The sequence below is a fragment of the Zonotrichia leucophrys genome, chromosome 4 (genome assembly GCF_028769735.1).
Source record: "Zonotrichia leucophrys gambelii isolate GWCS_2022_RI chromosome 4, RI_Zleu_2.0, whole genome shotgun sequence".
Lineage (NCBI taxonomy): Eukaryota > Metazoa > Chordata > Aves > Passeriformes > Passerellidae > Zonotrichia > Zonotrichia leucophrys.
Window position 1 is genome coordinate 42743361 of NC_088173.1, and position 20551 is coordinate 42763911.

Below are 20551 nucleotides of genomic sequence, written 5' to 3' on the forward strand. Positions count from 1 at the left end.
GACCTGGACTCCCGGGAAAGAAGGGATTAAAAAAAATGCACCTGCAGTCAAGACAAGTGGCATTCTGCAAAAAAGCACCTTGCCAGGATCCCGATGGGGAAAATATATCAAGTTTCCCACTAAAGCCAGGCTTTGAATGACACTTGGGGGAGAAATCAAGCCCTGGGTACGGAGTTTATTGGCTCTCCTTCATGCACACAATCGGCTGCTGAGGGAGGAGTTTGTTCCCAAGGCTGCCGAGGGAGCAGAAGGGTGGAGTAAGGAGCAGGTGGCTCCCAGCAGGGCTCAGGAAGTTGGATTGGCAGCCTGCAGCAGGAAAAAGCCAGGAGCGAAGGCGGGGTGATGAGTGCCTCCCTTCTTTCCCAGCCCCACAGTGAGGAGCAGAACCTCAGTGTCCCATCCCAAATCCCAGAGAGACAAAGTCCACAAGCTGCCTGCCAGAGGTAGGTGCTTGTTCCCTCCCAGGTGAGTGTTTGTGCTTTATTAACACCTGGGACTGTTGGAAGATTAAAATATCATTTCAGGATATCACAGAGCTTCAGGATATTGTAGGCCATAGTATTTACCTAAACACTCATTTATCTCTTATTCCTATAGGTAAGGAAAATCTTTTTGTTGCTGCCTCTTCTGCATGGTGTGATAGAAGTCCTTTCCTTGAGCTGTTTTCTACTTGGGATTGTAGTGCAGCAAGGAGAATGGAGAGCTGAGGTCTGTTTTCAGCTGGATAATTCTTACTTTTGTAGTAGTTAATATAAAACCACTTTTCTCCTTTTTTATGTCTTTCAGCACCAGGTGGATGGTTTTTTATTTTGCAAATGAAAATTGTGTGGTACCCTTGAGGAATACTTATGTGTTTTAAATCTTAGTGAGATATTTAAACAAATTATCATACCTCTCTGTCTTTTGAGTTTTCTTGGTCTTCATCTCTCCAGCTGAGGATTTTGTTTTGGGCTGAGTTCATGCACCTGTCCCTGGAAATTTGTATCAAGGTCATCTTTTGAATAATCTGAAATAAGTGACAACCTGTGGACACCAGTGTGTTCATTCCTGAAACTGAGATCCAAAATGGCACAGTCAGACACTGTAATTTCCTTTGCTGAAGTGATTACTTGTTGAATCTACACCCTCTCCCTCACCTTGAAAATACCAGGGAACATGGGAACTTATCCTCTCTGCTGAGATTTGTGTGAAATTCAAAATATTCTAGTTTGTATTACTGAACTGGATTTAGGGCAAGATGCCTTTCAATCTTTTGCATCTGACCCTTTATCTCCTCTTTGGCGGGAGAAAGTCTAAGTCCCCTCACACGACTTCTGCCTTCAATCAGCTCACGGTCACCCCTTCAAAATATCCCACCTTACTGGCCAAATATCATATGGGAAATAATCTAAGCCCTTCCCTACCCCTGTGAGGGGATTTTTTTTTTTCAAGCCTCAAGAACCAGCATCGCGAAACCACCTGGGACCCACAACCACAAAATGGTGCCCACGCCGTGAGGGGATGGCAGCCATGTTGGGCCTGAGGGGCTCGGTGCCGCGATCCCTGATGGAGCCAGCGGGTCTTCCAGAAGGAGCCAATGGCTTGGGATGGCTCCTGAAGGGAGGAACTTGGTGGCTCTCCCCAGGGAGGGCTGGGTCGGTAGCAGCGCGGGGAGCCCCTGGAGCGTGGTGTCCCAGCACGCTGAGGGGACAGAGCTGCCCGGGCGCCCCTCACAGCCAGAGGCGGGAAGCAGAAGGCGGGAAAACAACGGGGCCCGGCCTGTCTGAGGGCAGGCAGCTCCTGACGGCACCTCGGAGCTGCCGTGCCTGCCATGGCGGGGCTGAGGGGCTTTTCTCCTCTGTTCGCCCTTCTGGCCCTTCAGGGTCGGACTCCGGAACCAAGGGCTCCAACTTTCTCCTCAGTGAAGCACCTTCAGGGCAGCTGTGTCAGGTTTGTTGAAGGTGTTAAGTTAGCCAGATATGGCAGGTGCTGCTGGGCCTCTTGGCCTACGGTGTAGTCACCAGTGCTCCAGAGGATGAGTAACTCAGGAAAATCCAAATAAACAGAACAAGAAACCTGTCAATACCATCTGATTTAAAAATGCACTGATTTAAAATTGCCACTAACACATTCCTCTCCTTTCGTACTCCCTTTCTGTCTTTTTTCGTACTCCCTTTCTTTCTCTCTATCTCTTTCCTCTTCGTTTTCTCTTTTTTCTCTTCTTTTTCTCTTCTGCCTGCATCTGGATCTCTCCTAAGAAAACAAACCAGAGGATTTGGAAAAGGAGAGAAACTTACCTCCCCATAAATACCTTAAAGTCCTCCTGCAGTTTTAAAGTTAGGTGGGCAGAATTAATTTTGTTACATAAAGTTGCCTCTTAATAGATTAAAAAGTAAATGCACATCTTTTCTTTGCAGGTGTTGTTCCAATGAACAAAAATATCCTGGAATTAAGGTAGTACACAGGATTTGTTAGCTATTAGAAAATTCCTACTCCTGCTATGTGTTGTTTTTTTTTGTTTTTTTTTCCCAGAAGATAGTGCTCAAATTTATACACACTTGTTTTCATACACACTTGTATATCTAAGATTTGAAAGTTTCTCCCACAGAAGGGTCGTAAATTAGTTTGAAAATTGATGGCAAACTGTGATTTGATTTACTGATTGACTCAGACTGATGAGTCAAACTGACACCACACCCTCAGGAATGGAGTAAATAATCCATTGCCTGATCAATTCCAGTAAAATAAGACAGTGTGAATTGGCTCAGGTTTCCTTCCTTTTGTAATCAGGGTTTTAGATAACCAAACTTTCCTCTTATTCTACAGTTTCTTTCAGAAAGGTGGAGATGTGCAGAAGGGGCTGCATGAAGTGAGATGAAATTTGGGGCAGCTTTTTAAATTTAGGTGAGTCCTTGTCACTGCTGAGTCTTTGGTCAGTTTCACCAGCACTATTTTGAGCAGCCTCTTTTTGAGTGAAGTCATGCAGCAGCATCAAGTGAGGTACCCATTCTCTGGTTTTTTATTCTTAAAGCATAACCAGACATTTTTCACATGTTCCATGGAGAATTTCCTTGGGGTGGGGTGACTAGGAAATAGCAAGGAATGTTTTTGAGGAGTTCAATGATCGTTCCAATAAAAGATGTTTATTTGCTCATGACTTTCGGCTGCTCTTTCCTTCCGTGCTGATCATCTCCTGGTTTAGTTACTGCCACAAAAATTCTATTTTGGAAGAAAATTACTTTTTGAAGTATTGCTTAGGTGGACACGTGGAATTTGTTGGGACATCAGTTCCACCATAAAAGAAAAGACTGACAGTACTTTTGGTGGTTAAATCAGTTTTTCTTGCTGGTTTCACTAAGAGTTTTGTCCTTTCTTGTTTGTGATGTCCTAATTTTTACCCCGCCGTCCACTTGAGTTACACAGTAACCCCTTCAAATTTAAAAAATCCATAGCTTGATATTTAATAACAGAACATCGAAATTACTGTGTTTGTGACAAGTGAAAGAAGTTACTTTTTGCCAAGAGGAAATAATAGCCAGTGTTTTCTTTCGGGAGGAGAATTGAGCAGCTCAGAAATGACCACGAGGTGGCAGCACGACCTCGTAAAGCTGTCAGTTGCCTACAGCTGGCAAACAGCAGCCAAAGCCTGCTGGAGACAGGTTGTTAAATCTGGGCTTTGATTGTTGTGTAGGAAATGTTAAAAGTAACATTAGTTTGAGAAAAAGCTTAATCTGCTACTACACTCCACTCTCTGCCTTATTCTTTTGCTTCTTTTGTTTAAGTGAAGCACTGATTGCACAGACTGTGAAATGAAGAGCAAACTGATAAAAACAGAAACCCCACAAAACTACACAATATAGAGGAGAGAGAAAACACCCATGTGTTAGGCAGGCTCGGAATGAGGAGGCTGAGGCTGCTTCACCTTTGATGGTTCTTACAGCTTCTAATTTTTGCACCTGAAACTTGTCATAGAGAACAAGAAAGGACCCTGAATTTGATGCATCCACATCACATCTGTCATCTGGAATCCACAGTTTGTCAGCCTGTTCCCAGTTGGGAGAAGTGAAGAGGATCTGTGAAAACAAGATATGTATGGATTTGCCTGTTAGCACTGGTGCCAGATCTGAAATGTTCCAGAGACATGAGGGAAGCCTCTTGATGAGGGATTGTTTTAGAAAAACTGTCTGGACAATAGGAAAAATTTCATTAACTTAAACTTGGCACATAAGAGTATCTTTCTTTAATAGCCTTGTAGACTGGTCCATCATCTCATAAACTGGCAGAAGTTGCCTCCTTTCAGAGAAAGTGAGCACTACTTGGTACAAAACATGTTTGCCTGGAGATTTCTGAATGAAGCCATAGTAAAGGAATAGTCCTTGGTGAAAAAAGGACTTTTTTTCCCCAAAGTGTAATTTTACCATTCCAATCCGCATTTATGCTGTAGATAAGGGTCTTCTGAAGAGCTCTGGATCAGGGTGGAAGCCAACTTACTTTCCAGAACCTCAGCTAACTCTGAAATGAAACTGAGCTTGATCACTAAAATAAGGCAACACAATTAGGAGTATACACCCAGGGAATAACTCTGCTGGGCCAAAAGATAACATTTGTGCTTCTTTCAAGTAGGACCTGGAAGCAAACTGGAAGAAATGGAATTTACTGTTTAAATAGAATGCTTTAAGATAACTCAACATGAATATTTGCCCTTTTCTAGGTCCAGGACCTTGAGAAGCAGTTCTACCTAGCTCATTCTGAGACAGCAGAAGCTCAGACAGGCAGCACTCAGAATTCCAAACTGAGGACCCGTGTTATTTCGCAGACAAGAAATACAGGACGTGGAAGCCCCATGCAGGTCAGCATCTTGAGAAGAAAAATCACTCCAGACAGCATTTAATTCTTCTTGGTGAGAAGGGATTTGAGTGCACATGGGGGGGCTGCTACAAGAGAATGGCAATCATGTTCATAAGCTACACCTGGTAAGATTAATTATTCTTTAAAGCCATCAGCTATCAACAAGTAGTTGGTCTGTTTCACTCTGGTTTTCTTTCTTGCCCTAAACTGGGATTTTAAGTAGTGGTGCCCACACATCTTTGTGGTTATTCTATATAATTACGTATATTACACACGCTTGTTTTTTATGTAAGCAGAGTGTCAAGGATGAGAAAGAAGCCAGAATATGTGAAATGGAGGCCAAGCTGAGCAAACTGGAGCTGGAAAAGGTTCAACTGGTTAGCACATGCACCAAGAGGTTCCAGGCACTGAATGATGCAAAACTGGAAAAAGATGATCTCCTGCAGGAACTCTGGGCTGGTCAGAGGGAGCTAGCTGGCCCTGCAAGTAGGGAGCCTCAGCTCAGCTCCCACAGCTGCTAATTTGGGCTCATGTTAAAAATAAAAGAGCAGCCTGCTGGCTGAATCCAAATATGGCTGCTGGTACAGCATGAGGTTCCTGCCAGCCCAGGATGGTCAGATTGTTCCAGGGAGCTATGTGGGATTCTGGCACTGAAGGGGGGGAACACAATCTTAATGGCCCATCTCACTATGAGCAAAAATATTTAAAACTGGGTGAGTCAGGAGATGAAAAAAGCAGATCTAGTAAATCATAGAATAGCAACCTGACCCTTTTTCCAAGAGTGGTATGTAACGGCAGTACTGGATCCCATTAACTATCTATGGCCAAATTATAGTGCAGCTTGGTTTTGTTGCAAATTTGCCAGCATGGAAGGATATTGTCCCCTTCTGGGACATTTTGGTGTGCATGTTATGGCTGCCAGGTTTGTATAAGCAGTTGTTGCTTTTGTGAGCCTGTCAGCAAAGGCATCCTGCAGTATTTCTGCGCTGATAGCAGGAGGTGAATACAGCATCCCTGTGTGCACCTTGTTTTTGTCAGAGAGAGGACAGCAAAGAGTGCAATCCCTAGAAGGTTAGCACAGCACATTCATGCCCTTTGTGTGTTCTGCTGCAGGCATCCCTGCAGTTTGCAGAGTGCCAGTGCACCGTGCAGTGCCAGGAGCAGGAAGCCATGCAGGCTGCAGCACACCTTGGATGTGAGAGCGAGTGCCTTCCTGTGGGAAGTGTGGGCCCAGCCTCAGGTTCATTTGCTTTGGGGCCTGGCTTTATGTTTAACCTCTTCTGTGCCAACAGCTCTCAAAAGTCTGTGTTCTGAAACCCTTTTCTGTGTGGAATTCCTCAGTGCTGCACATGTCCATAATTCCAGGTTTTTGGAGTGCTATTTCCAGTAATGACAACAAAATATTAGATGGAGTCCAATCCCTGCCTATACTCCTTAGATGGATAGAGGATATTTTTTACTTTTGCCTTATTTCTAACCATGGACTCTTCAGGCTGCAGTGAGGCTACTGCTCTAAATGAAGGGTACCTTGAGAGCAGCAGTTTTATCACAAGAAGTTATCGTTCATTTTAGTGACCCACCCCAGCTGCTGGCTTTGAAAGAGGAACAGAGGGCTATATTCAAAATACAATTCTACATAAGCAATACAAAAAGTGCTTCAGAGGATGAATGACCAAGGTGGGGAACTTTTCTTGTTTTTCCCCAGGAGCTGCAGGGCCCAGGCTACTCCTCAGCTTCTGCCTCAGGGAAGCTGCAGCACTCAGTGCCTCGGTCCCAGCTGCTCTCTGCTGTCTGGCCACATGCCCTGCACCTGCCCAGCTCTGCCCCCCAGGTGAGTGCCTGCCTCAGCATGGACACCAGCATGTCCCAAACAGCAAAAATAACATGGAATTTCTTCAGGGAAGAGCATCTGCTCAGAGCATCTGAGAGCAAATTCCTAACGCCCAAGGTGAAATAATTCCTGTAGCTTCGCATGTGCTGGGTCCTTTCAGATTTTTTTTTGGTGCAAAAAACAATGTGACAACTATAAAATCCTATAGCCTGTGCTAAGTTTATCTTACCTCTTCCACAAATAACATTCATGAACTATTAAGTCTGAAGGTAAGTGGTTCGGTTTTCACTCTTTTTGTGCTGTTTTTCACATTTGACAGTGAAAATAGATTTGTACTTAGTTGTTGAAATATTTAATCATCTGCTTGATATTTGAATCTTCCTCCAACCTGGCTTTTATGATTTCGTTCAGTTTTATCCACACCGTTTTTCTTCCTTTTGATTTTGTACGTCTACCTTTAGATTGAAATAAAATACACTGATTTTTCATTACAGAAAACATCAACTTTAACCTCTCATAAAAAAAAAACTCTTTAGCTATTTTCTTCATAGTTTTTGTGTAAATCTCCTGAGGTGACTCAATGTTTCTCCCAGGTATTTTCATTAATTTCAGCCTCAAAACCTATAGGAGGCCACAAGTTAGTGCAGGCAAGTTTCAGGAAGATTTTCTGGTTTGCTTCCTGATGTGGTGGCAAATATTTCCATCAAGGAACAAAGGATAGTTCCTTCTGTGAAATCCCTGCAGCACCAGGCACTCCCATTCTCTCTTCTCAGAGTTAATCAATTTATACTTCTGAAGATAAAGAAGGAAAAAGGACTTAGTTTTAATTTAATACTACAGTGAGGACCCAACAGGTTGCAGGAACACTTGAATCAAAGTCTACTTTAATCTTCTGGTTCCTGCATCATTAGTTATTATAGAAAATGAAGCAGCTGCAACACTTGAGACAGACTCTGCTGGGTGATAGTCTGGTTTCCTAGCTGGAGTGTCGAAAAGGAGGATTTGGTCTGACTCAGTCACTTTAACCCATTATGAAGCCGAGGATTTGTTGCCCATATAAGCCCCGCTGAAACCAGTGTATTCACATTAAAAATTGCCTTTATTTTAAAATAAAAATAGGGTAGCAAAGTTTTTCCAAAGTTCCAAGTTTTTCCATCTCCCGGTGGAACAAAGATTAGTGGGAGTAGTGCTTTGAACATGTGAAATGCTGAAAAATCCAGTTCTCAGCAGTGAAAAATCCAGTTTTCACTGAAACAAAGGGTTCTTTGAACCAGGCCTTTGCCTCAAGTCCTGAGCAGTAAAATGAGAATAATTTTGCACTTGATGTCCACGATGGCTGTGGCAATGAAGGGGTTTGTATCTGCAGACAGCTCGGCTGCTGCAGAGTTCGCATGGCAAACATGGAATGAGTTTGCCTGGCAAACACCCCCAGGAGCTCCTGTGTCTCCCTTCAGCCCAGCAGTATCTGGGGTCACAGGTTAAAAAGGACAAAACAAGAGTCAAGGGGGAGAAAATACATGCATTTGGATTAGTTGAGGCAAGAATTGACAACAGAGTGCCTTTGCAAATACTTTTTAATTGAGTTATTTCATGTCAGAAGCCTACCAAGCTGGTCATTTTGAAGGAAGAACCATTGCAGGATCTGAAGAGGATTTCTTCAAGAATTAACAAGCTCAGACAGTGAACTTCCCTCTGTGGATCTCAGCAGCCATGGTGGGAGAAAATCCCTTTTAACAACCATGAGGAATGCAGGGTAAGAATAATAGGTTTATTTCTGTTGTGTGCTGTGTACTTACAGTGCCCTCTGAAACTGGGATCTGGCTCTTGACATGCTTAGGAGCAGTGTGGGATGTATTTTTGCAAGGTCAGGTTTACACATAAACTTGAGATAATCTGGAAGCTTCCAAAGCTTTTGGTGTTTGTCAGGTTACTCTGATGCTTTAGGTGGAAGGGAAATAGAAAGTGATGACACTATTTGCCTTTAGTGCTTCCTTTTACTTTTGTTCAGAGCTCCTTTCTTCTTTTCCTGCCATATGTAAATATCCAAATGCCGGATTTTTTTGTTTTTACCAAACACATGATAATAACATGTGTTTGGTAAAAAAAAATGAAGTAGATGAAGTTGAAAAATCAATACAGCACACAGTCTGATGTTTCTAATCCAGACCGTATGCATACTTCATTTTAAAAAAATGTAATTCATTATTTTTGATTAGGATTAAATCAAAACTGCAGCTGGAGAGGCTGCTGCTGCAAGCACAGTGGAAAAACACATTTCAGGACAGCGAAAAGTGCTTTGACTTGGCGGAGTAACCTGCCTCTCACAGTACTCCTTTGAGGCTCAGTTTCTAAGGCTTTTTTAATACAGCCCCAATGCTGAGCTTGATTGTATTGTTTTAGTCATAATGCTAAGAGCTTCCTGGAAATTATAAAACAAAGCTTTCATGTCACTTTCATCCCTCTAAGCAAGAGCTCTGAAACATATTTATATTGTTTACTTTTCATTTCCATGGCTAAGACCTGGAGGCTCCATATGAGAGCTTCACATTCTCACTGTGGGTGCTGGCTAGCATGACCACACTTCAGCATAACCCTTCCAGAATGCAGGTTTTGCCCTTATTTTGTTTTCAGGTGTCCTTCCTGCTCACATCCTGCAGATCCTGATTCCCAGAGTGTTTCCCTGCTCCTGACATCCCTTGGTAAGTTTTCCTGGCAGCACTGATGTCAAACTGGAGCATTACAGAATATTATGAAGAATATGTAGTCCCAATGCAGTATTTTTTCCTAGGAATTTACTCAAATACCTCTTACCAGGTGCTATTACAAAGATGATGTTGCACTTCCTACCAAAATCTGTATCTTGTTAGAAAGCAGCTCCTCAGAGGCTGACAGAAGCACGCCCAAAATTGATAACTTCCAATTATTTGTGTAATTAGCATCCATGGAATTGTCACATTTTTGGAGCCCAAATTTTAGGCTCTTGAGTTCTTTATTTGGATACTTGCTCTTAACCACCCCGCCTGATGAGATTGCAGCTAGCCCTGCTGCCTCACCTGAGTCCAGCCCAGTCCCAGGGAAGCTTGGCTCTCCTCAGGGAGCAGCCACAGGAATAGGTATATCCAATCCCACATCCTGATCAGGGTGCCTTCACCCCCTCCCAGTTCTGTTCAGGCAGAAGGTTAATTCTGTGATAAATGAATTTTGAGTAAAGCATAGCAGGTAATTAATCTATTACACAGTCAGAATATAAATTTCATGCACCACTAATTTTAAGGCCTGTTCAGTTGCTTTATTCAAATTAAAATGCTGTAAGGATGCTTGACATCAATACTTGCAGTAAAAAATGTTTGTAATAGTTGTTGTGGTTCCTGTAACACATTTAGTCAAGTTCTGGGGTTTACTGAAAATGTTGGTGTAGATTTTATTTCATAAGAACTTCAGTTTAAAGGGAATGTTTAGATAATTTATAATGGGCTTTTTTATTATTACTGATGATAATATTTTTTCTCTAGTTTCTCAGCCCATGGAATTAGTGAGCCCACATCAAAGAGGCTACAGAACAAGATAGAGAGCCTGCAAAACCTGGTGGAATCATCTCAGATAAAAAACCAAGGTGCCAGTATTTACCAAAAATATTCCTGTTTTATTGAAAAAACAGCCATTCTCCAGCAACTGTTGCTGGTACCTGCTGATGCACTACCTGTGCTTTTACTAGCACACACTAGTTTAACTTGTGCATTATCCTGCTCCTGGTGGAGTAATTAGATTAACTCCACAATGCCCCTTACCTCTAATAAGCTTCAGGATCCTTAACATGTCAAACATGGCAGCTGCTCAGGGGTGTCCTCGTGTGCTGTCATGGCCAATTACAGGGAATTTTTGACAAGCTGATGATGCTTTCATGCAAACTGCAAGATTTCCAAAACTTAGTTGCATGAGCTCCTGGCATGCCAGATGAGATGGGGTTTATTTTCTCCGTGCTTTTTCTTAAATTGCATGTTCCAGTCTCTTCCCCTTTTCTCCTTTAAGTCTCATTGCACAGTTTTGGGAAATTATTTCCCCTCATCACACAGTGCCTTTGTGTCAGGGACATACAAGTGACCTGATGTCAGTAAAACTAATCAAGCTATTTATATAAATAAGTCAGAGCTAAGTGTTCTCATTTTTGTTCTTTGCCATCCATTAATATCCTCAGTGGTTTGTATGTAGTCACATAAAGAATTGCAAACTGAGGCTGCATTTGTAAGGGCTTCATAGGTACAGCATAACTTGTTATGGGAGGACTCTGTGAAGCTTCAGCTGGCTGCACCTGAGTCCTCAGCCTTTGGAACATAAGGTGGTGTTCAGCTAATCTGTTCTTTTGCTATTTTCAGCCACCTCTCCAATGATCAGAACTCAGGAGGTGAAGACAAAGAAATGCAAGGAAAAGGAGAGAAAGCTGTCCAAGTGAAGGCCCTGTATGCATTAGTGATTGCTTTCATGTAGATCCATTGTGTTTAAGTTGGTTTTAAATATTAATAATTAAAGAATAAAAAGCCCTTACAATTTTAAAATTCTTGTTCATAGCTCTTATTTTAAATTAGCAGGAAGTACAGAGCAGAAGTAACTTTAAGGGTAATTTAATCCCCTTCCAACCCCTTGCCATGGGCTGGGGCACCTTCCACTATCCCAGGTTGCTTCAAGCCCCATCCAAACCAGCCTTGGACACTTCCAGGGATGGGGCAGCCACAGCTTCTGTGGGCATCCTGTGCCAGGGCCTCAGCACCCTCAACGGGAAGAATTTCTCCCTGTGTCTAAGCTAAATTCTTCCAGTTGAAGCTTGAATTCCACACTGTACTGTGATTCATTTAAGGAGAATGGACTCACCCAACTTTAGTTTGCATCTTGTGTGGGGAGAAGAAATTACCGAGTTGTGCTTCAGCTATCCTCAGTTTCTGCCAACAGTATTTTAATTGGAGAAATTTTTTTAGTTTTCCTAATAATTTTTTTGCACTGTTTCAGATACTTTTTGCACCGGTGTTGCAAGCTCGGACAAAAGATTAGTAAACACATCTCCCCTTTCCTAGAAATCAGTTGCATTGAAAATGAAAGGATTGGTTTGATGGCACATGAATCACAGTTTGGACTTGCCACAAATATTGGACATATCTTCCAAAATTTTCTCAAGGGGAGAGTCAGATGTAGAGAATAAGAACCCCTAGGAAAGGTCACTAAGTGTACTCTCAGTTGTGTTCAAGGAGCCAAGCTAATAAAGAGTTTCAGAAGCTGCAGCTGTGTGCCAAGGGCAGGGGGCAGATGAAGGGGTCAGAGAGAAGGGAGGGACATCTGCCAGTACGAAACGGCAGCTTAACATCACTTTGCTGGCATCCAGAGAGTTGGGGACAGGTCTGGGCTTCCCCGCTGCCATCAGCAGCAGGCAAGGAACAGGCTCAGAGACACATGAGCCTTAGAGCAGCTGAATGCATGCAGCCCCACAGCACTTGTTATTCCATGTCCTGCAGGTGGATGGCACAGCAGGACTGTTGGGCCAAGCTTGCCCACAGCAGGGACACCACAGATGGCAACCAACCCCTGGGACAGAAAATGTAACAGCAGGGCTCATAGGTGCAGAGGCTCCAAAGGTTGAGCTCAACTCTCAGAGACAATGTGAGATGGGTGTGGGTTTTGCAAACAAAATGGTTGCAGTGAAGGTTTTAGCAGGGGACTTTAAAATGGCTTGTGCCCAGTCCCCTCAGGCTGCTTGCACAGCTCACCATCCAGCTGCAGCATTCAGCATTTGTGCGACAAACTACTTGACAAAAAGGAATAGTTTGTGTTTCACATTAAAGCAATCAAATTCTGTCTAATTTGACAGAAGTTGGTTGTCAGGGGTATGAGCAGGTGAACTTTAAAGGTAGCTCTGTGGTTACAGGCTTTGCCAAGCTATGAGTGAGGCAGTTTATTGTTTGCTTGGACATCTCTTGAGCCACTGGCTGTTAGATTCAAAGAACAATAAGTTGTCACATATAGCTGCACCGGTCTCGCAGCCAGGACATTGTATTAGACAGCTATCAGCCATTTCAGCAGCATCTTTTTTATGCAGCAAGGCAACTTTGTTTAAATCTGCCTTCACCTTTGAGCAAATATTGTTCAATAATGAGAAAACACACCTGTGAACTTGGAGAAAATACTAATAGGTTCCTCCAGAAAAACGGAAATCCAGATTTCTTTCTTTCACCATACCCAAACCATTTAATTTATGTACCACAGGTCCTGCTGGGACTATCATAATAACTTGGAGTTTTTTTAGCAAAAGCCCAGTGCAGGTCTTGGTAGAAACCCTAGCTGATCATTCAGCAAGGTGATACAATCATGAGGACTGTGTTGTCTGTGGGATCAAAGTGCAGGGTGCTTAATTAAAAAATTAAGTTGTTCTCAATTTAAAAGAGTTCTTGGGGTTGGTCTGTTTGACATGTTCACCATTGCATTAGAGAATCTATTCTAGCATAGGTTAAGTAGCTTTCTGGTGAATAACTTAATCTAATAGCACAGTTAATCTCCTCAGACAAGCCTCAGGCGTGTGTATAAATACGCTCAGGCGGCAGCTTCAGGGATTTCTGAAGATCACCTTCTATTGCTGCTGAATATTACCTATAGTATCCACTTCAGTTTCTGGATAAAAAAATGAAAATTCCAAATTGCAGGTTGGAATTGGCAGTCTCTGTCCCTCCTCCCCCTCCCCTCAATACCCTCCCAGGTTTTCCTTGAGCTGTTTTGTGGCCAGGTCTGCAGAAGCAGGCAGCTCAGCCCTCCCTCACTGAACAGCTGGTATCCAAGTCCCAGTAAGAACATTGCCAACACTTGTTCTTCCCAGCACTGTCCCACCAACTGGATGCCCATTAACCCACCAGATGCAGGAGGTCAGCTCTGAAGTTCATCTTCCAGTCTTTCACCAAAGCCATTCTATTTCACACATCCAGGCTGCTTCACTGCACAGAGCAGGAAGGAATTAGCAGAGGCATTTAGTGATGTGCTTTTTGAAGTACCTCTTCCAAGCTGTAATTTGTATACTTGCAGATCTACAAAACTCTGCTCTCCGAGACCAAGCTCACTCAAGGCAAAGGTTGTTTGCAGGCTTGGTCTTGTAATGCTTGGTTCAGCATTATGGAGAGAGGAGCTTGCTCAAGTGGCAGCATGTATTTGTACCTAAAAATACAAAAGGCAGGGAAGCAGGGCAGGTTTCTGCTTCTATCATATAAAGATACCACCTAGCTGATGCTGGAAGCATACAACTTCATCTGGCTTACTAGAAGGCCACAGCTTAAAATAAATTCAAGGTGAAAAGCTTAGGCTTAAAAAATATTTACAAGTTCAAGCCAAGTATTTGCTAACAATACTGTGGTATTGTTAATCAGTATGCCACCCCTCTCTGTTCCAGGCAGAACCCTAATCCCTGGCCATCACAGCATTCCAGGTTTTTATAAAAGCCTGCTCGCACCCTGACGAAGTAATTCATTAAGCTGTGACAGTCCTTTGTGACCTTTGCTCTCCCCTCAGCAGGAGTGGAGCTGCCTGCCAAGCCTTTCATTTGAGCCGAGATGATTGCTGGACAGTACGGGGTAGAGAATGAACTATTTTGGGGTTCAACCTTTTGTTACTCCAAGAGGGAGGGCCACTTCTCAGCACTTGCTTAGCACTAAGATTTCAGGTCAAGTGGCTCACTTGGATCAAAGTTACCAAAATGAGTGAGGTCACTGGTCAACTGATAATGAACTGTCAATCTGAAAATGTTTATTGTTTCCTTACATAACAATGTACATTACATAAATTAAAACACTTAAGTTCCTGTTACAGTGTTGGTAGCCACACCTCCCAGTATGCTTCCCAAGCCCAAGCAGTGGGTACCAAGATGCTTCCCATAGCCCCACTCAAAGCAACACTTGAGTCCAGGGTCCAGATCCACCTGGACAAGCAGGTGCTTGGAATGCTGCTCATGCCTTCTTAGCCTACCTTGTGTCTCTTCAGCGTGCACTCAAAGTTGATTCTTCAGGTTACCAAAAGATTTCCTAAAGAGATCTGCTGCTTACATGGTTCAATACGGGATTTCCAGAGCTCTGCACTCAAGAGGGTCTCCTAAAGAAGAAGGGGAGCCTCCCTAAGGTTTAGGGGCTCGGTGGTTCACCTAGGCAGGCCTGCCATTAGACCAGCAGCTTCCACCTTCCCATTAATGGTATCCCCACCACTGATGAACAATTTGATCTTCGTGTTCAGTCACTAAGGTCCTGTTACCGCATTCTTCCCAGCGTCTGACCTTGCCGTTGTCCACCAAGATAAATTTCCACTCTACTCTGGTGTCCGCGGGCAGACTGATGGATTCGGACCAGAAGCCATCCTTGTCACACTTGAGGGGGACATAGCTGTGCCACTGGCCCAGACACTCATGGTCCCCCGTGACACCGATGAGCTGTGTGTCAGAGTGGGTGATGTAGTGCACTCGGAAAGCCACGTGGATGTTCTGGAACATGGGGGGCACGGCTGCAACTCGCTTTGCTTTTGAATCCCCATCACAGCAGTCTCCTACTTCCCATTCCTTACTGTCTGAGTCTTCCATGCTGCCATCCTTCCCTTCCACCAGGTGCTCAGAAACAACTTCCCACTCTTCATGGTCCAAGTCCCTCCTCTCAGCTGGCTGACATGGCTGCTCCTCATTTCTGTCCTTACATTCATTGTCAGAGGCCCCTGCCAAGTTCATCACCCACCATCCGTCACTTGCCTGTCCCACCTGGGCTTCCAGTTCGCCTGCCTGGCTGCCGGCCTTATCAGCTGGATGCTCCCCCGGGTCCGTGGCACCGCGCTTCGGGATCAGCTCCTCCAGGTCCACGGGTTCGCCCAAAACTGCACCGCTCGGGACGTGGTTAAGCTCTTCCCTTGAAACAGCCGCCAGATCCTCTCCTGGATTCCAAGAGCCGGACGGGGCAGCAGCCGCCACCTCCCGCCACCCCGACCCCCTGCCCGTCGCAGCATCCTCTGCAAGAGACATTGAGGGAGAACGGGTTAAGCTGAGCGCCGGCAAACCCAAGTCCTCGCAGGCTGGGGCAGCCCGGGACAGCCGCGGCATCGCCTCCCCATCCCGCTACCTGCAGTCACCGCGCTCGCCCGCCGGGGCCCCTCTCTGCCGGCCGCCGCCTCCTCGCTGCCCGCCTCGGCTCGCCCGTCGCTGTCGCCGTACCAGAACCAGGCGACGATGGCGGCCAGCAGCCCCACGAGCAGCGCCGGCCAGAGCCCCGCGCCCAGCCAGCCCCAGCCGCGGGGCTCGGCGGGCAGCGCGGCGGCGCGGGGCGGCCGCAGCACGGGCGGGCCGCGGTCGCGGGCCATGGCCGGGCGCTGCTGCAGCGGGACCCCGTCGGGGCCGCCCCCCCGGCGCCGCTTTAAGCAGGGCTTCGGATCCGGGGAGGAGCCACCGCGGGTCGGGCGGGGCCGGGCTGAGCCGCGCCGTGAAGGCGGTGGGAAGGCGTGGCTCCCAAAGTCAGAGCGGAGAAAGTTTTCCAGTCTTCGCGCGCCTGGGTTGCAAGGGTCCTCTGGAGAGCATCTAAGTCCAAGCCTCCCTATTAAGACAGGGTCACACAGGGCAGGATTAATTCTAGCTGTGCTGGTGGGCTTAGATGCTCCTACAGGGATGTGCTGAGGGGGACTGATTTGCTGATAATTTTAATGCTTGTGCTGGTAACAATCTTGTCCTGCTCTGGTATCTTTGAAAAGTGAGATGAATTCACTGATTTTGTAACCTCTTCATCATACTCTAATGACTACAAGTGGTTTCCTTAACATTGTCCTGCTCTGCTTCTGCGTTATGCTCAGGAAGCTGTTTGGATTATCAGGAGCTCAGAGTCCATTAATGCACAGGATATGTGATGTTTACTTAAATTTACTTTCATTTTACTACTCTTGAAGTGATGATGTCAAACTCCATTTCAGAATGGAGAGGTTATACAGATAAATCTTAGTAGAAACCCGAGAAATTTAGTAAATGCACTTTGGGACTTGGTGTTTTGAACTGGTAGTTCTGGAGTGACAAACTCTGAAAATGTTTATAACGCCAAAGATTACCAGCAGGGAAGGAGTGGGGGAGGCAGTCCCACTCGGTTCTGTTTGCTGCCTTTTTAAAATCCATTCTCTTTATCTGACCAAAGGTGTGGTCATGACTGGCTCTCTAAAACCCACTGATGAGCTTTTGCCCAGTATCTCATTAGAGAAGAGAATGGCTAAGTGGATGTCGCAGTAAGTCTATTTCCAGTGTGTGAACTTCTTTATCTTTCAGTGTCAGTTCCAGCAGCGCCCCCTCAGCTTAACGGGACAGTAAATGTCACTCGAATTTATAGAAGCACAAGTGTGCAGCCTCCATGGCTGGCATGGAGGAGGGTGGCTGTGCAGAGAGACAGAATTCATGATCTAAATATCTTCCCTTTCTTTGCTTACCACAGTAGCTGAGGAACCATCTCCTCCAGCAAAGTGCTGAGCTGGTGCTTAAGTCAAAATATCTATTTTGGTACTGGGCTGTGCTGGCATGGGCTGAAAGTGCACTGCTCACATCTCCTGCTCGGTGACACAGGGGAAAGAAAGAGTTGTGGAGCCAGGCACTTTCTCAGTGACTGAGGGCTTGAGTGCCCTCTCTTTTACCACTCTTGGTGCTTCAAGGTGCTCCTCAGGCTTGGTGCTGAGAACTAACCCTTGCTGTAATGGCCCATGCTGACTACTGAAACTTTGCAGAGTAGGTGATATTTTTTTGTTCACTTACATTCTTTTTTTTTCCTGGCCTTCAAAACAGCCAGTTCCCTGCTCTGTGTCTGTGCACTACCTTGCTGAGCTGGGATTGCCAGTCTGGGCACCTCCACGCTGCTGTTCTGTAAGTATTATGTGTGCACTGCAATTTAGGCTTCCCTGTCACCTCCCTGCAGCACAGCAGGCAAAACCCATTCATTATTGTAGCAGTACACGAAAAGGGCACCCCCCTGCCAGCCCTCAGCACAGCTGAACAGGAAAGAACTGGGGGCTGAGGTTCCTCCTCTGAAGCAAATGCACAGACCATGGCAGACAGTAACTTATCCCTTTGAAGGCTTTTGTTCCCTCCCCTCTAGGAATTCTTCAAGTGCTCATATCATGTACAGCTTGGAGACTTCTCTCTCCTTAGAGGATTTACAAAGCAGATAAACAGAAATGCTCCAAAATGCAACTGAGATTTTTTTTTTTAAGGCTTTCATCAGAATCAAACATGGTGTCTGTTACAACAGAGGGACAAGGAAACAAATTCTCAGAGTCTCAGGGCCATAATTCTGGTTCCAATTAACTCAAGACTTCATTTGTTCTCTCAGTCATTCCTGATGTAACATTATTTTGGAGAGCAGTGTTTTGTGAACAAGGCTCTGTCGCACCATTGTTTGCTCAGCAAGTGGGAGAGTCTTGGGAAAGGAGGAGAGCATTTGGTAAAGCCACACATGACTTTGTGGAATTCCCAGCTGGCTGGCCCAAGATCAGGAGCCTCAAGCCTGACACCTTTCCACATTTCAGAACCAAAACCAAAACAGGAGGGCAGGTATTAGCTCTCCCACCCCTGTGAGCAAGGCAGCAGCCAGAGGTGGTGTTGGGGAGGGCAGCGTCTCACAGGAGCTCTGTTTCTCTGTCAGCTGTGCCACCTAGCGTGATGACAGGGGATCTCCAGGGAGAAACGGAGAGCCTGCTCAGCCAGACCCGTGTGCTCCTGTCTCACTCTCCTGGCTCTGACAGGGGCACTTGGGGGGATGTATTTGGGGAGCTCCTGTGAGGCTGGCCACCCTCTGATCCCGGGGAGGGAATGCTCTTAAAGCCTTGTGTGTGTAAGATGCTTCCTCCAGTTCTGCAACAGAACAAAACAGAAAGGTGAGTCAGTAAATAAGAAATTCAAATCTGGGAGCTCTGTTACTCTCTGTGGTTGTGCTGTGGGCTCATCTGGAAGTGCCACAGGCAGCTCTTGCTGGAACAGATGCCAAGTGTCTCTGCTGCACTGCTGATTGTTTCAGTGCGAGGAATTCCTCTCCTAGTTTAACTGGAAACAGTCAGGTGTTAAAAGGAGCAATGTCACATTGCCTTTTCCCATCTGTAACCCCCAGGGCTTGGGCTGAAGTAGCCTCCCTGGGAGCCAGGTTAAAATCTAAAATTCAAGACTGATGTCATGGATGTTTTCTGGGCTTTTGTTTGATACTTTCTGTGTTGGATCCCCACCCAAGCAGGTACTAAAATGGGAAGGGCAAAGTATTCATGTACTTTGGAGGAAACCATGACCCTGACTGGCATTCTACCCCATCCCTCCCCCATTTGGTTTGGAGTAGTATCCCAGCTGTGAGCACTGGACACTCTTGTGCAGCATTGCACTGCAGTCAGTAGGTGGCACAGGAGGAGTATGGCTGGCAGGAAAAGCTCTTCCCACCTAAACAGAGAGGAGAGTCTTACTCTCAGTTGCTATTAACTTCTTGAGAAGTGGTTGGTTAGTAATAAGGACACCCCAGATCCAGACTTGCTTCCCATTATGAGCCAAGAAAATCTGGAAGGCAACTAAAAGGGACCTTGCCAGTCTCTTGCTGTATTTCCTATGCTTTCTCTGGATTTCTGTGCTGTGACAGTAGTGTCAATGACAACTTTTCCTACATCCCTTTTCCTCCTAGGTTTGTTTCCCATGAGCCATTATTTGCCAGCTTTTTCAGTTCATTAGTCAGTCTGTGCAAGTCTCACTTTGTACCTTGTGGTTCTTCATCCTCCATTTCCCCAGCTGGTACAGCTGCATTCCAGGTGCCCTTTCGTGGTTGGTGCCTGTTCCTTTTTACATCCTCCCAGGCATAAACCAAAGTACGATATATTTGGCTAAATTGTCTCATCTCAGACTTCACTGAACTTGTGGTACTCAGCAGCTCTTAGAAATTGAATCATAAATGAAATTTCCCAGCAAAATCCTGCTGACAGCCTCTCATGGTTGTCGCACATCCTGGAGACATCGTGGACTTTGACTTCCATGTGGATTCTTTATGTTGCCAGGCCCATAGGAAATGCAGCATGACAGACAGGTGAAGTGTGGTATTATTTTACATTCTTTCTTTGTTTTAAGCCAAACCTTTTTAGAAATTCTGAATATGGGTGCATATGCCTCCATATTTTAGGTGCTATTTTCCTGAAAGCTGCAAGAAAGTTGTATTGTTTTATAAATCACATTATTTAATTCAAAGTGGGGGTGGTTTTTTTGTTGTTTTCTGTGTTGCCTGGCCGCTTACCCTGTGGAGATTCTTGGGAAAGAACTCGACCAAATGGTTTGTAAGCCCTAATGGTAGTGCTTGTCTTCATGGCCTGAATAAGTTTGATTACTGGTCTGGCATCACAGAGTTGCAGGGAGGTGCCTTCACTGGTGGTTGATATTTTTCCTCCCTGGAATTACAAGCCAGGGAGGGAATAGCAGACTGCAGCCAGAATTTTCAGTGTGCCCTGAAGTGCTGTTCTGCCATCAAATCTGTGGGTCCTGTTCTGAATCTGTCCCCTCTAGTTCCTCTTTGCTGGCTTCAGTGTGTGAGGGGGATGTCACTGGTCATTGAGTCATGTGCTGCCTGGCTCTGGTGACAGGGGAAAGCAAGAAGTCCTTTCCCACACAGTCTTGGCAGAGGGCAGGGCGGGCCCTGAGCCAGCACCTGATGCAGTGGCTCCATCCCGAGGCCTGGGTCACATGCTAGAACTGTGGCAGGGGCACTTTTTTGCTTCCCCAAAGTGCTCCCTTTAGTGCCAAGGGACACAGCTGACCTACACAAGGTATTGCAGACTGTGCTGAAGCCTAGTGGCTCCCATCCTAGGGCCTGGCTCTGTTTTTGCCTATACTTAGGATTTTAAATACTCAGAATTGAG

The 20551-nt window shown here is 45.4% G+C and overlaps 1 protein-coding gene and 1 long non-coding RNA gene across 3 annotated transcripts; one reads left to right on the forward strand and one right to left on the reverse strand.

The window, feature by feature from the left end:
- Positions 1-241: 241 nt before the first annotated feature.
- On the forward strand, positions 242-11180 carry LOC135447415 (uncharacterized). Of its 2 annotated transcripts, XR_010440109.1 has the most exons (10): positions 242-443; positions 598-708; positions 2397-2433; positions 2806-2883; positions 4691-4828; positions 6533-6658; positions 8256-8411; positions 9290-9357; positions 10171-10271; positions 11032-11180. It is a non-coding gene; the product is annotated as an uncharacterized LOC135447415 (long non-coding RNA). The 2 variants fall into 2 exon arrangements; XR_010440110.1 differs by lacking the exon at positions 598-708.
- A 3227-nt stretch (positions 11181-14407) lies between these two features.
- Positions 14408-16012, reverse strand: STBD1 (starch binding domain 1). The gene is made up of 2 exons (XM_064712354.1): positions 15775-16012; positions 14408-15664 (listed from the first exon to the last, which is right to left on the reverse strand). The coding sequence occupies exons 1-2, from the start codon at positions 16010-16012 to the stop codon at positions 14862-14864; spliced, it is 1041 nt and encodes a 346-aa protein (XP_064568424.1). The 3' UTR covers positions 14408-14861.
- Between the last annotated feature and the right edge of the window lie 4539 nt (positions 16013-20551).

Excerpts from the sequence above, each read along its gene's own strand:
- STBD1 (XM_064712354.1), bottom strand. The coding sequence starts at position 16,012 with ATGGCCCGCGACCGCGGCCCGCCCGTGCTGCGGCCGCCCCGCGCCGCC. Across the intron at positions 15,665-15,774 it reads GGCGAGCGCGGTGACTGCAG|AGGATGCTGCGACGGGCAGG; the intron begins GTAGCGGGATGG and ends TGTCTCTTGCAG.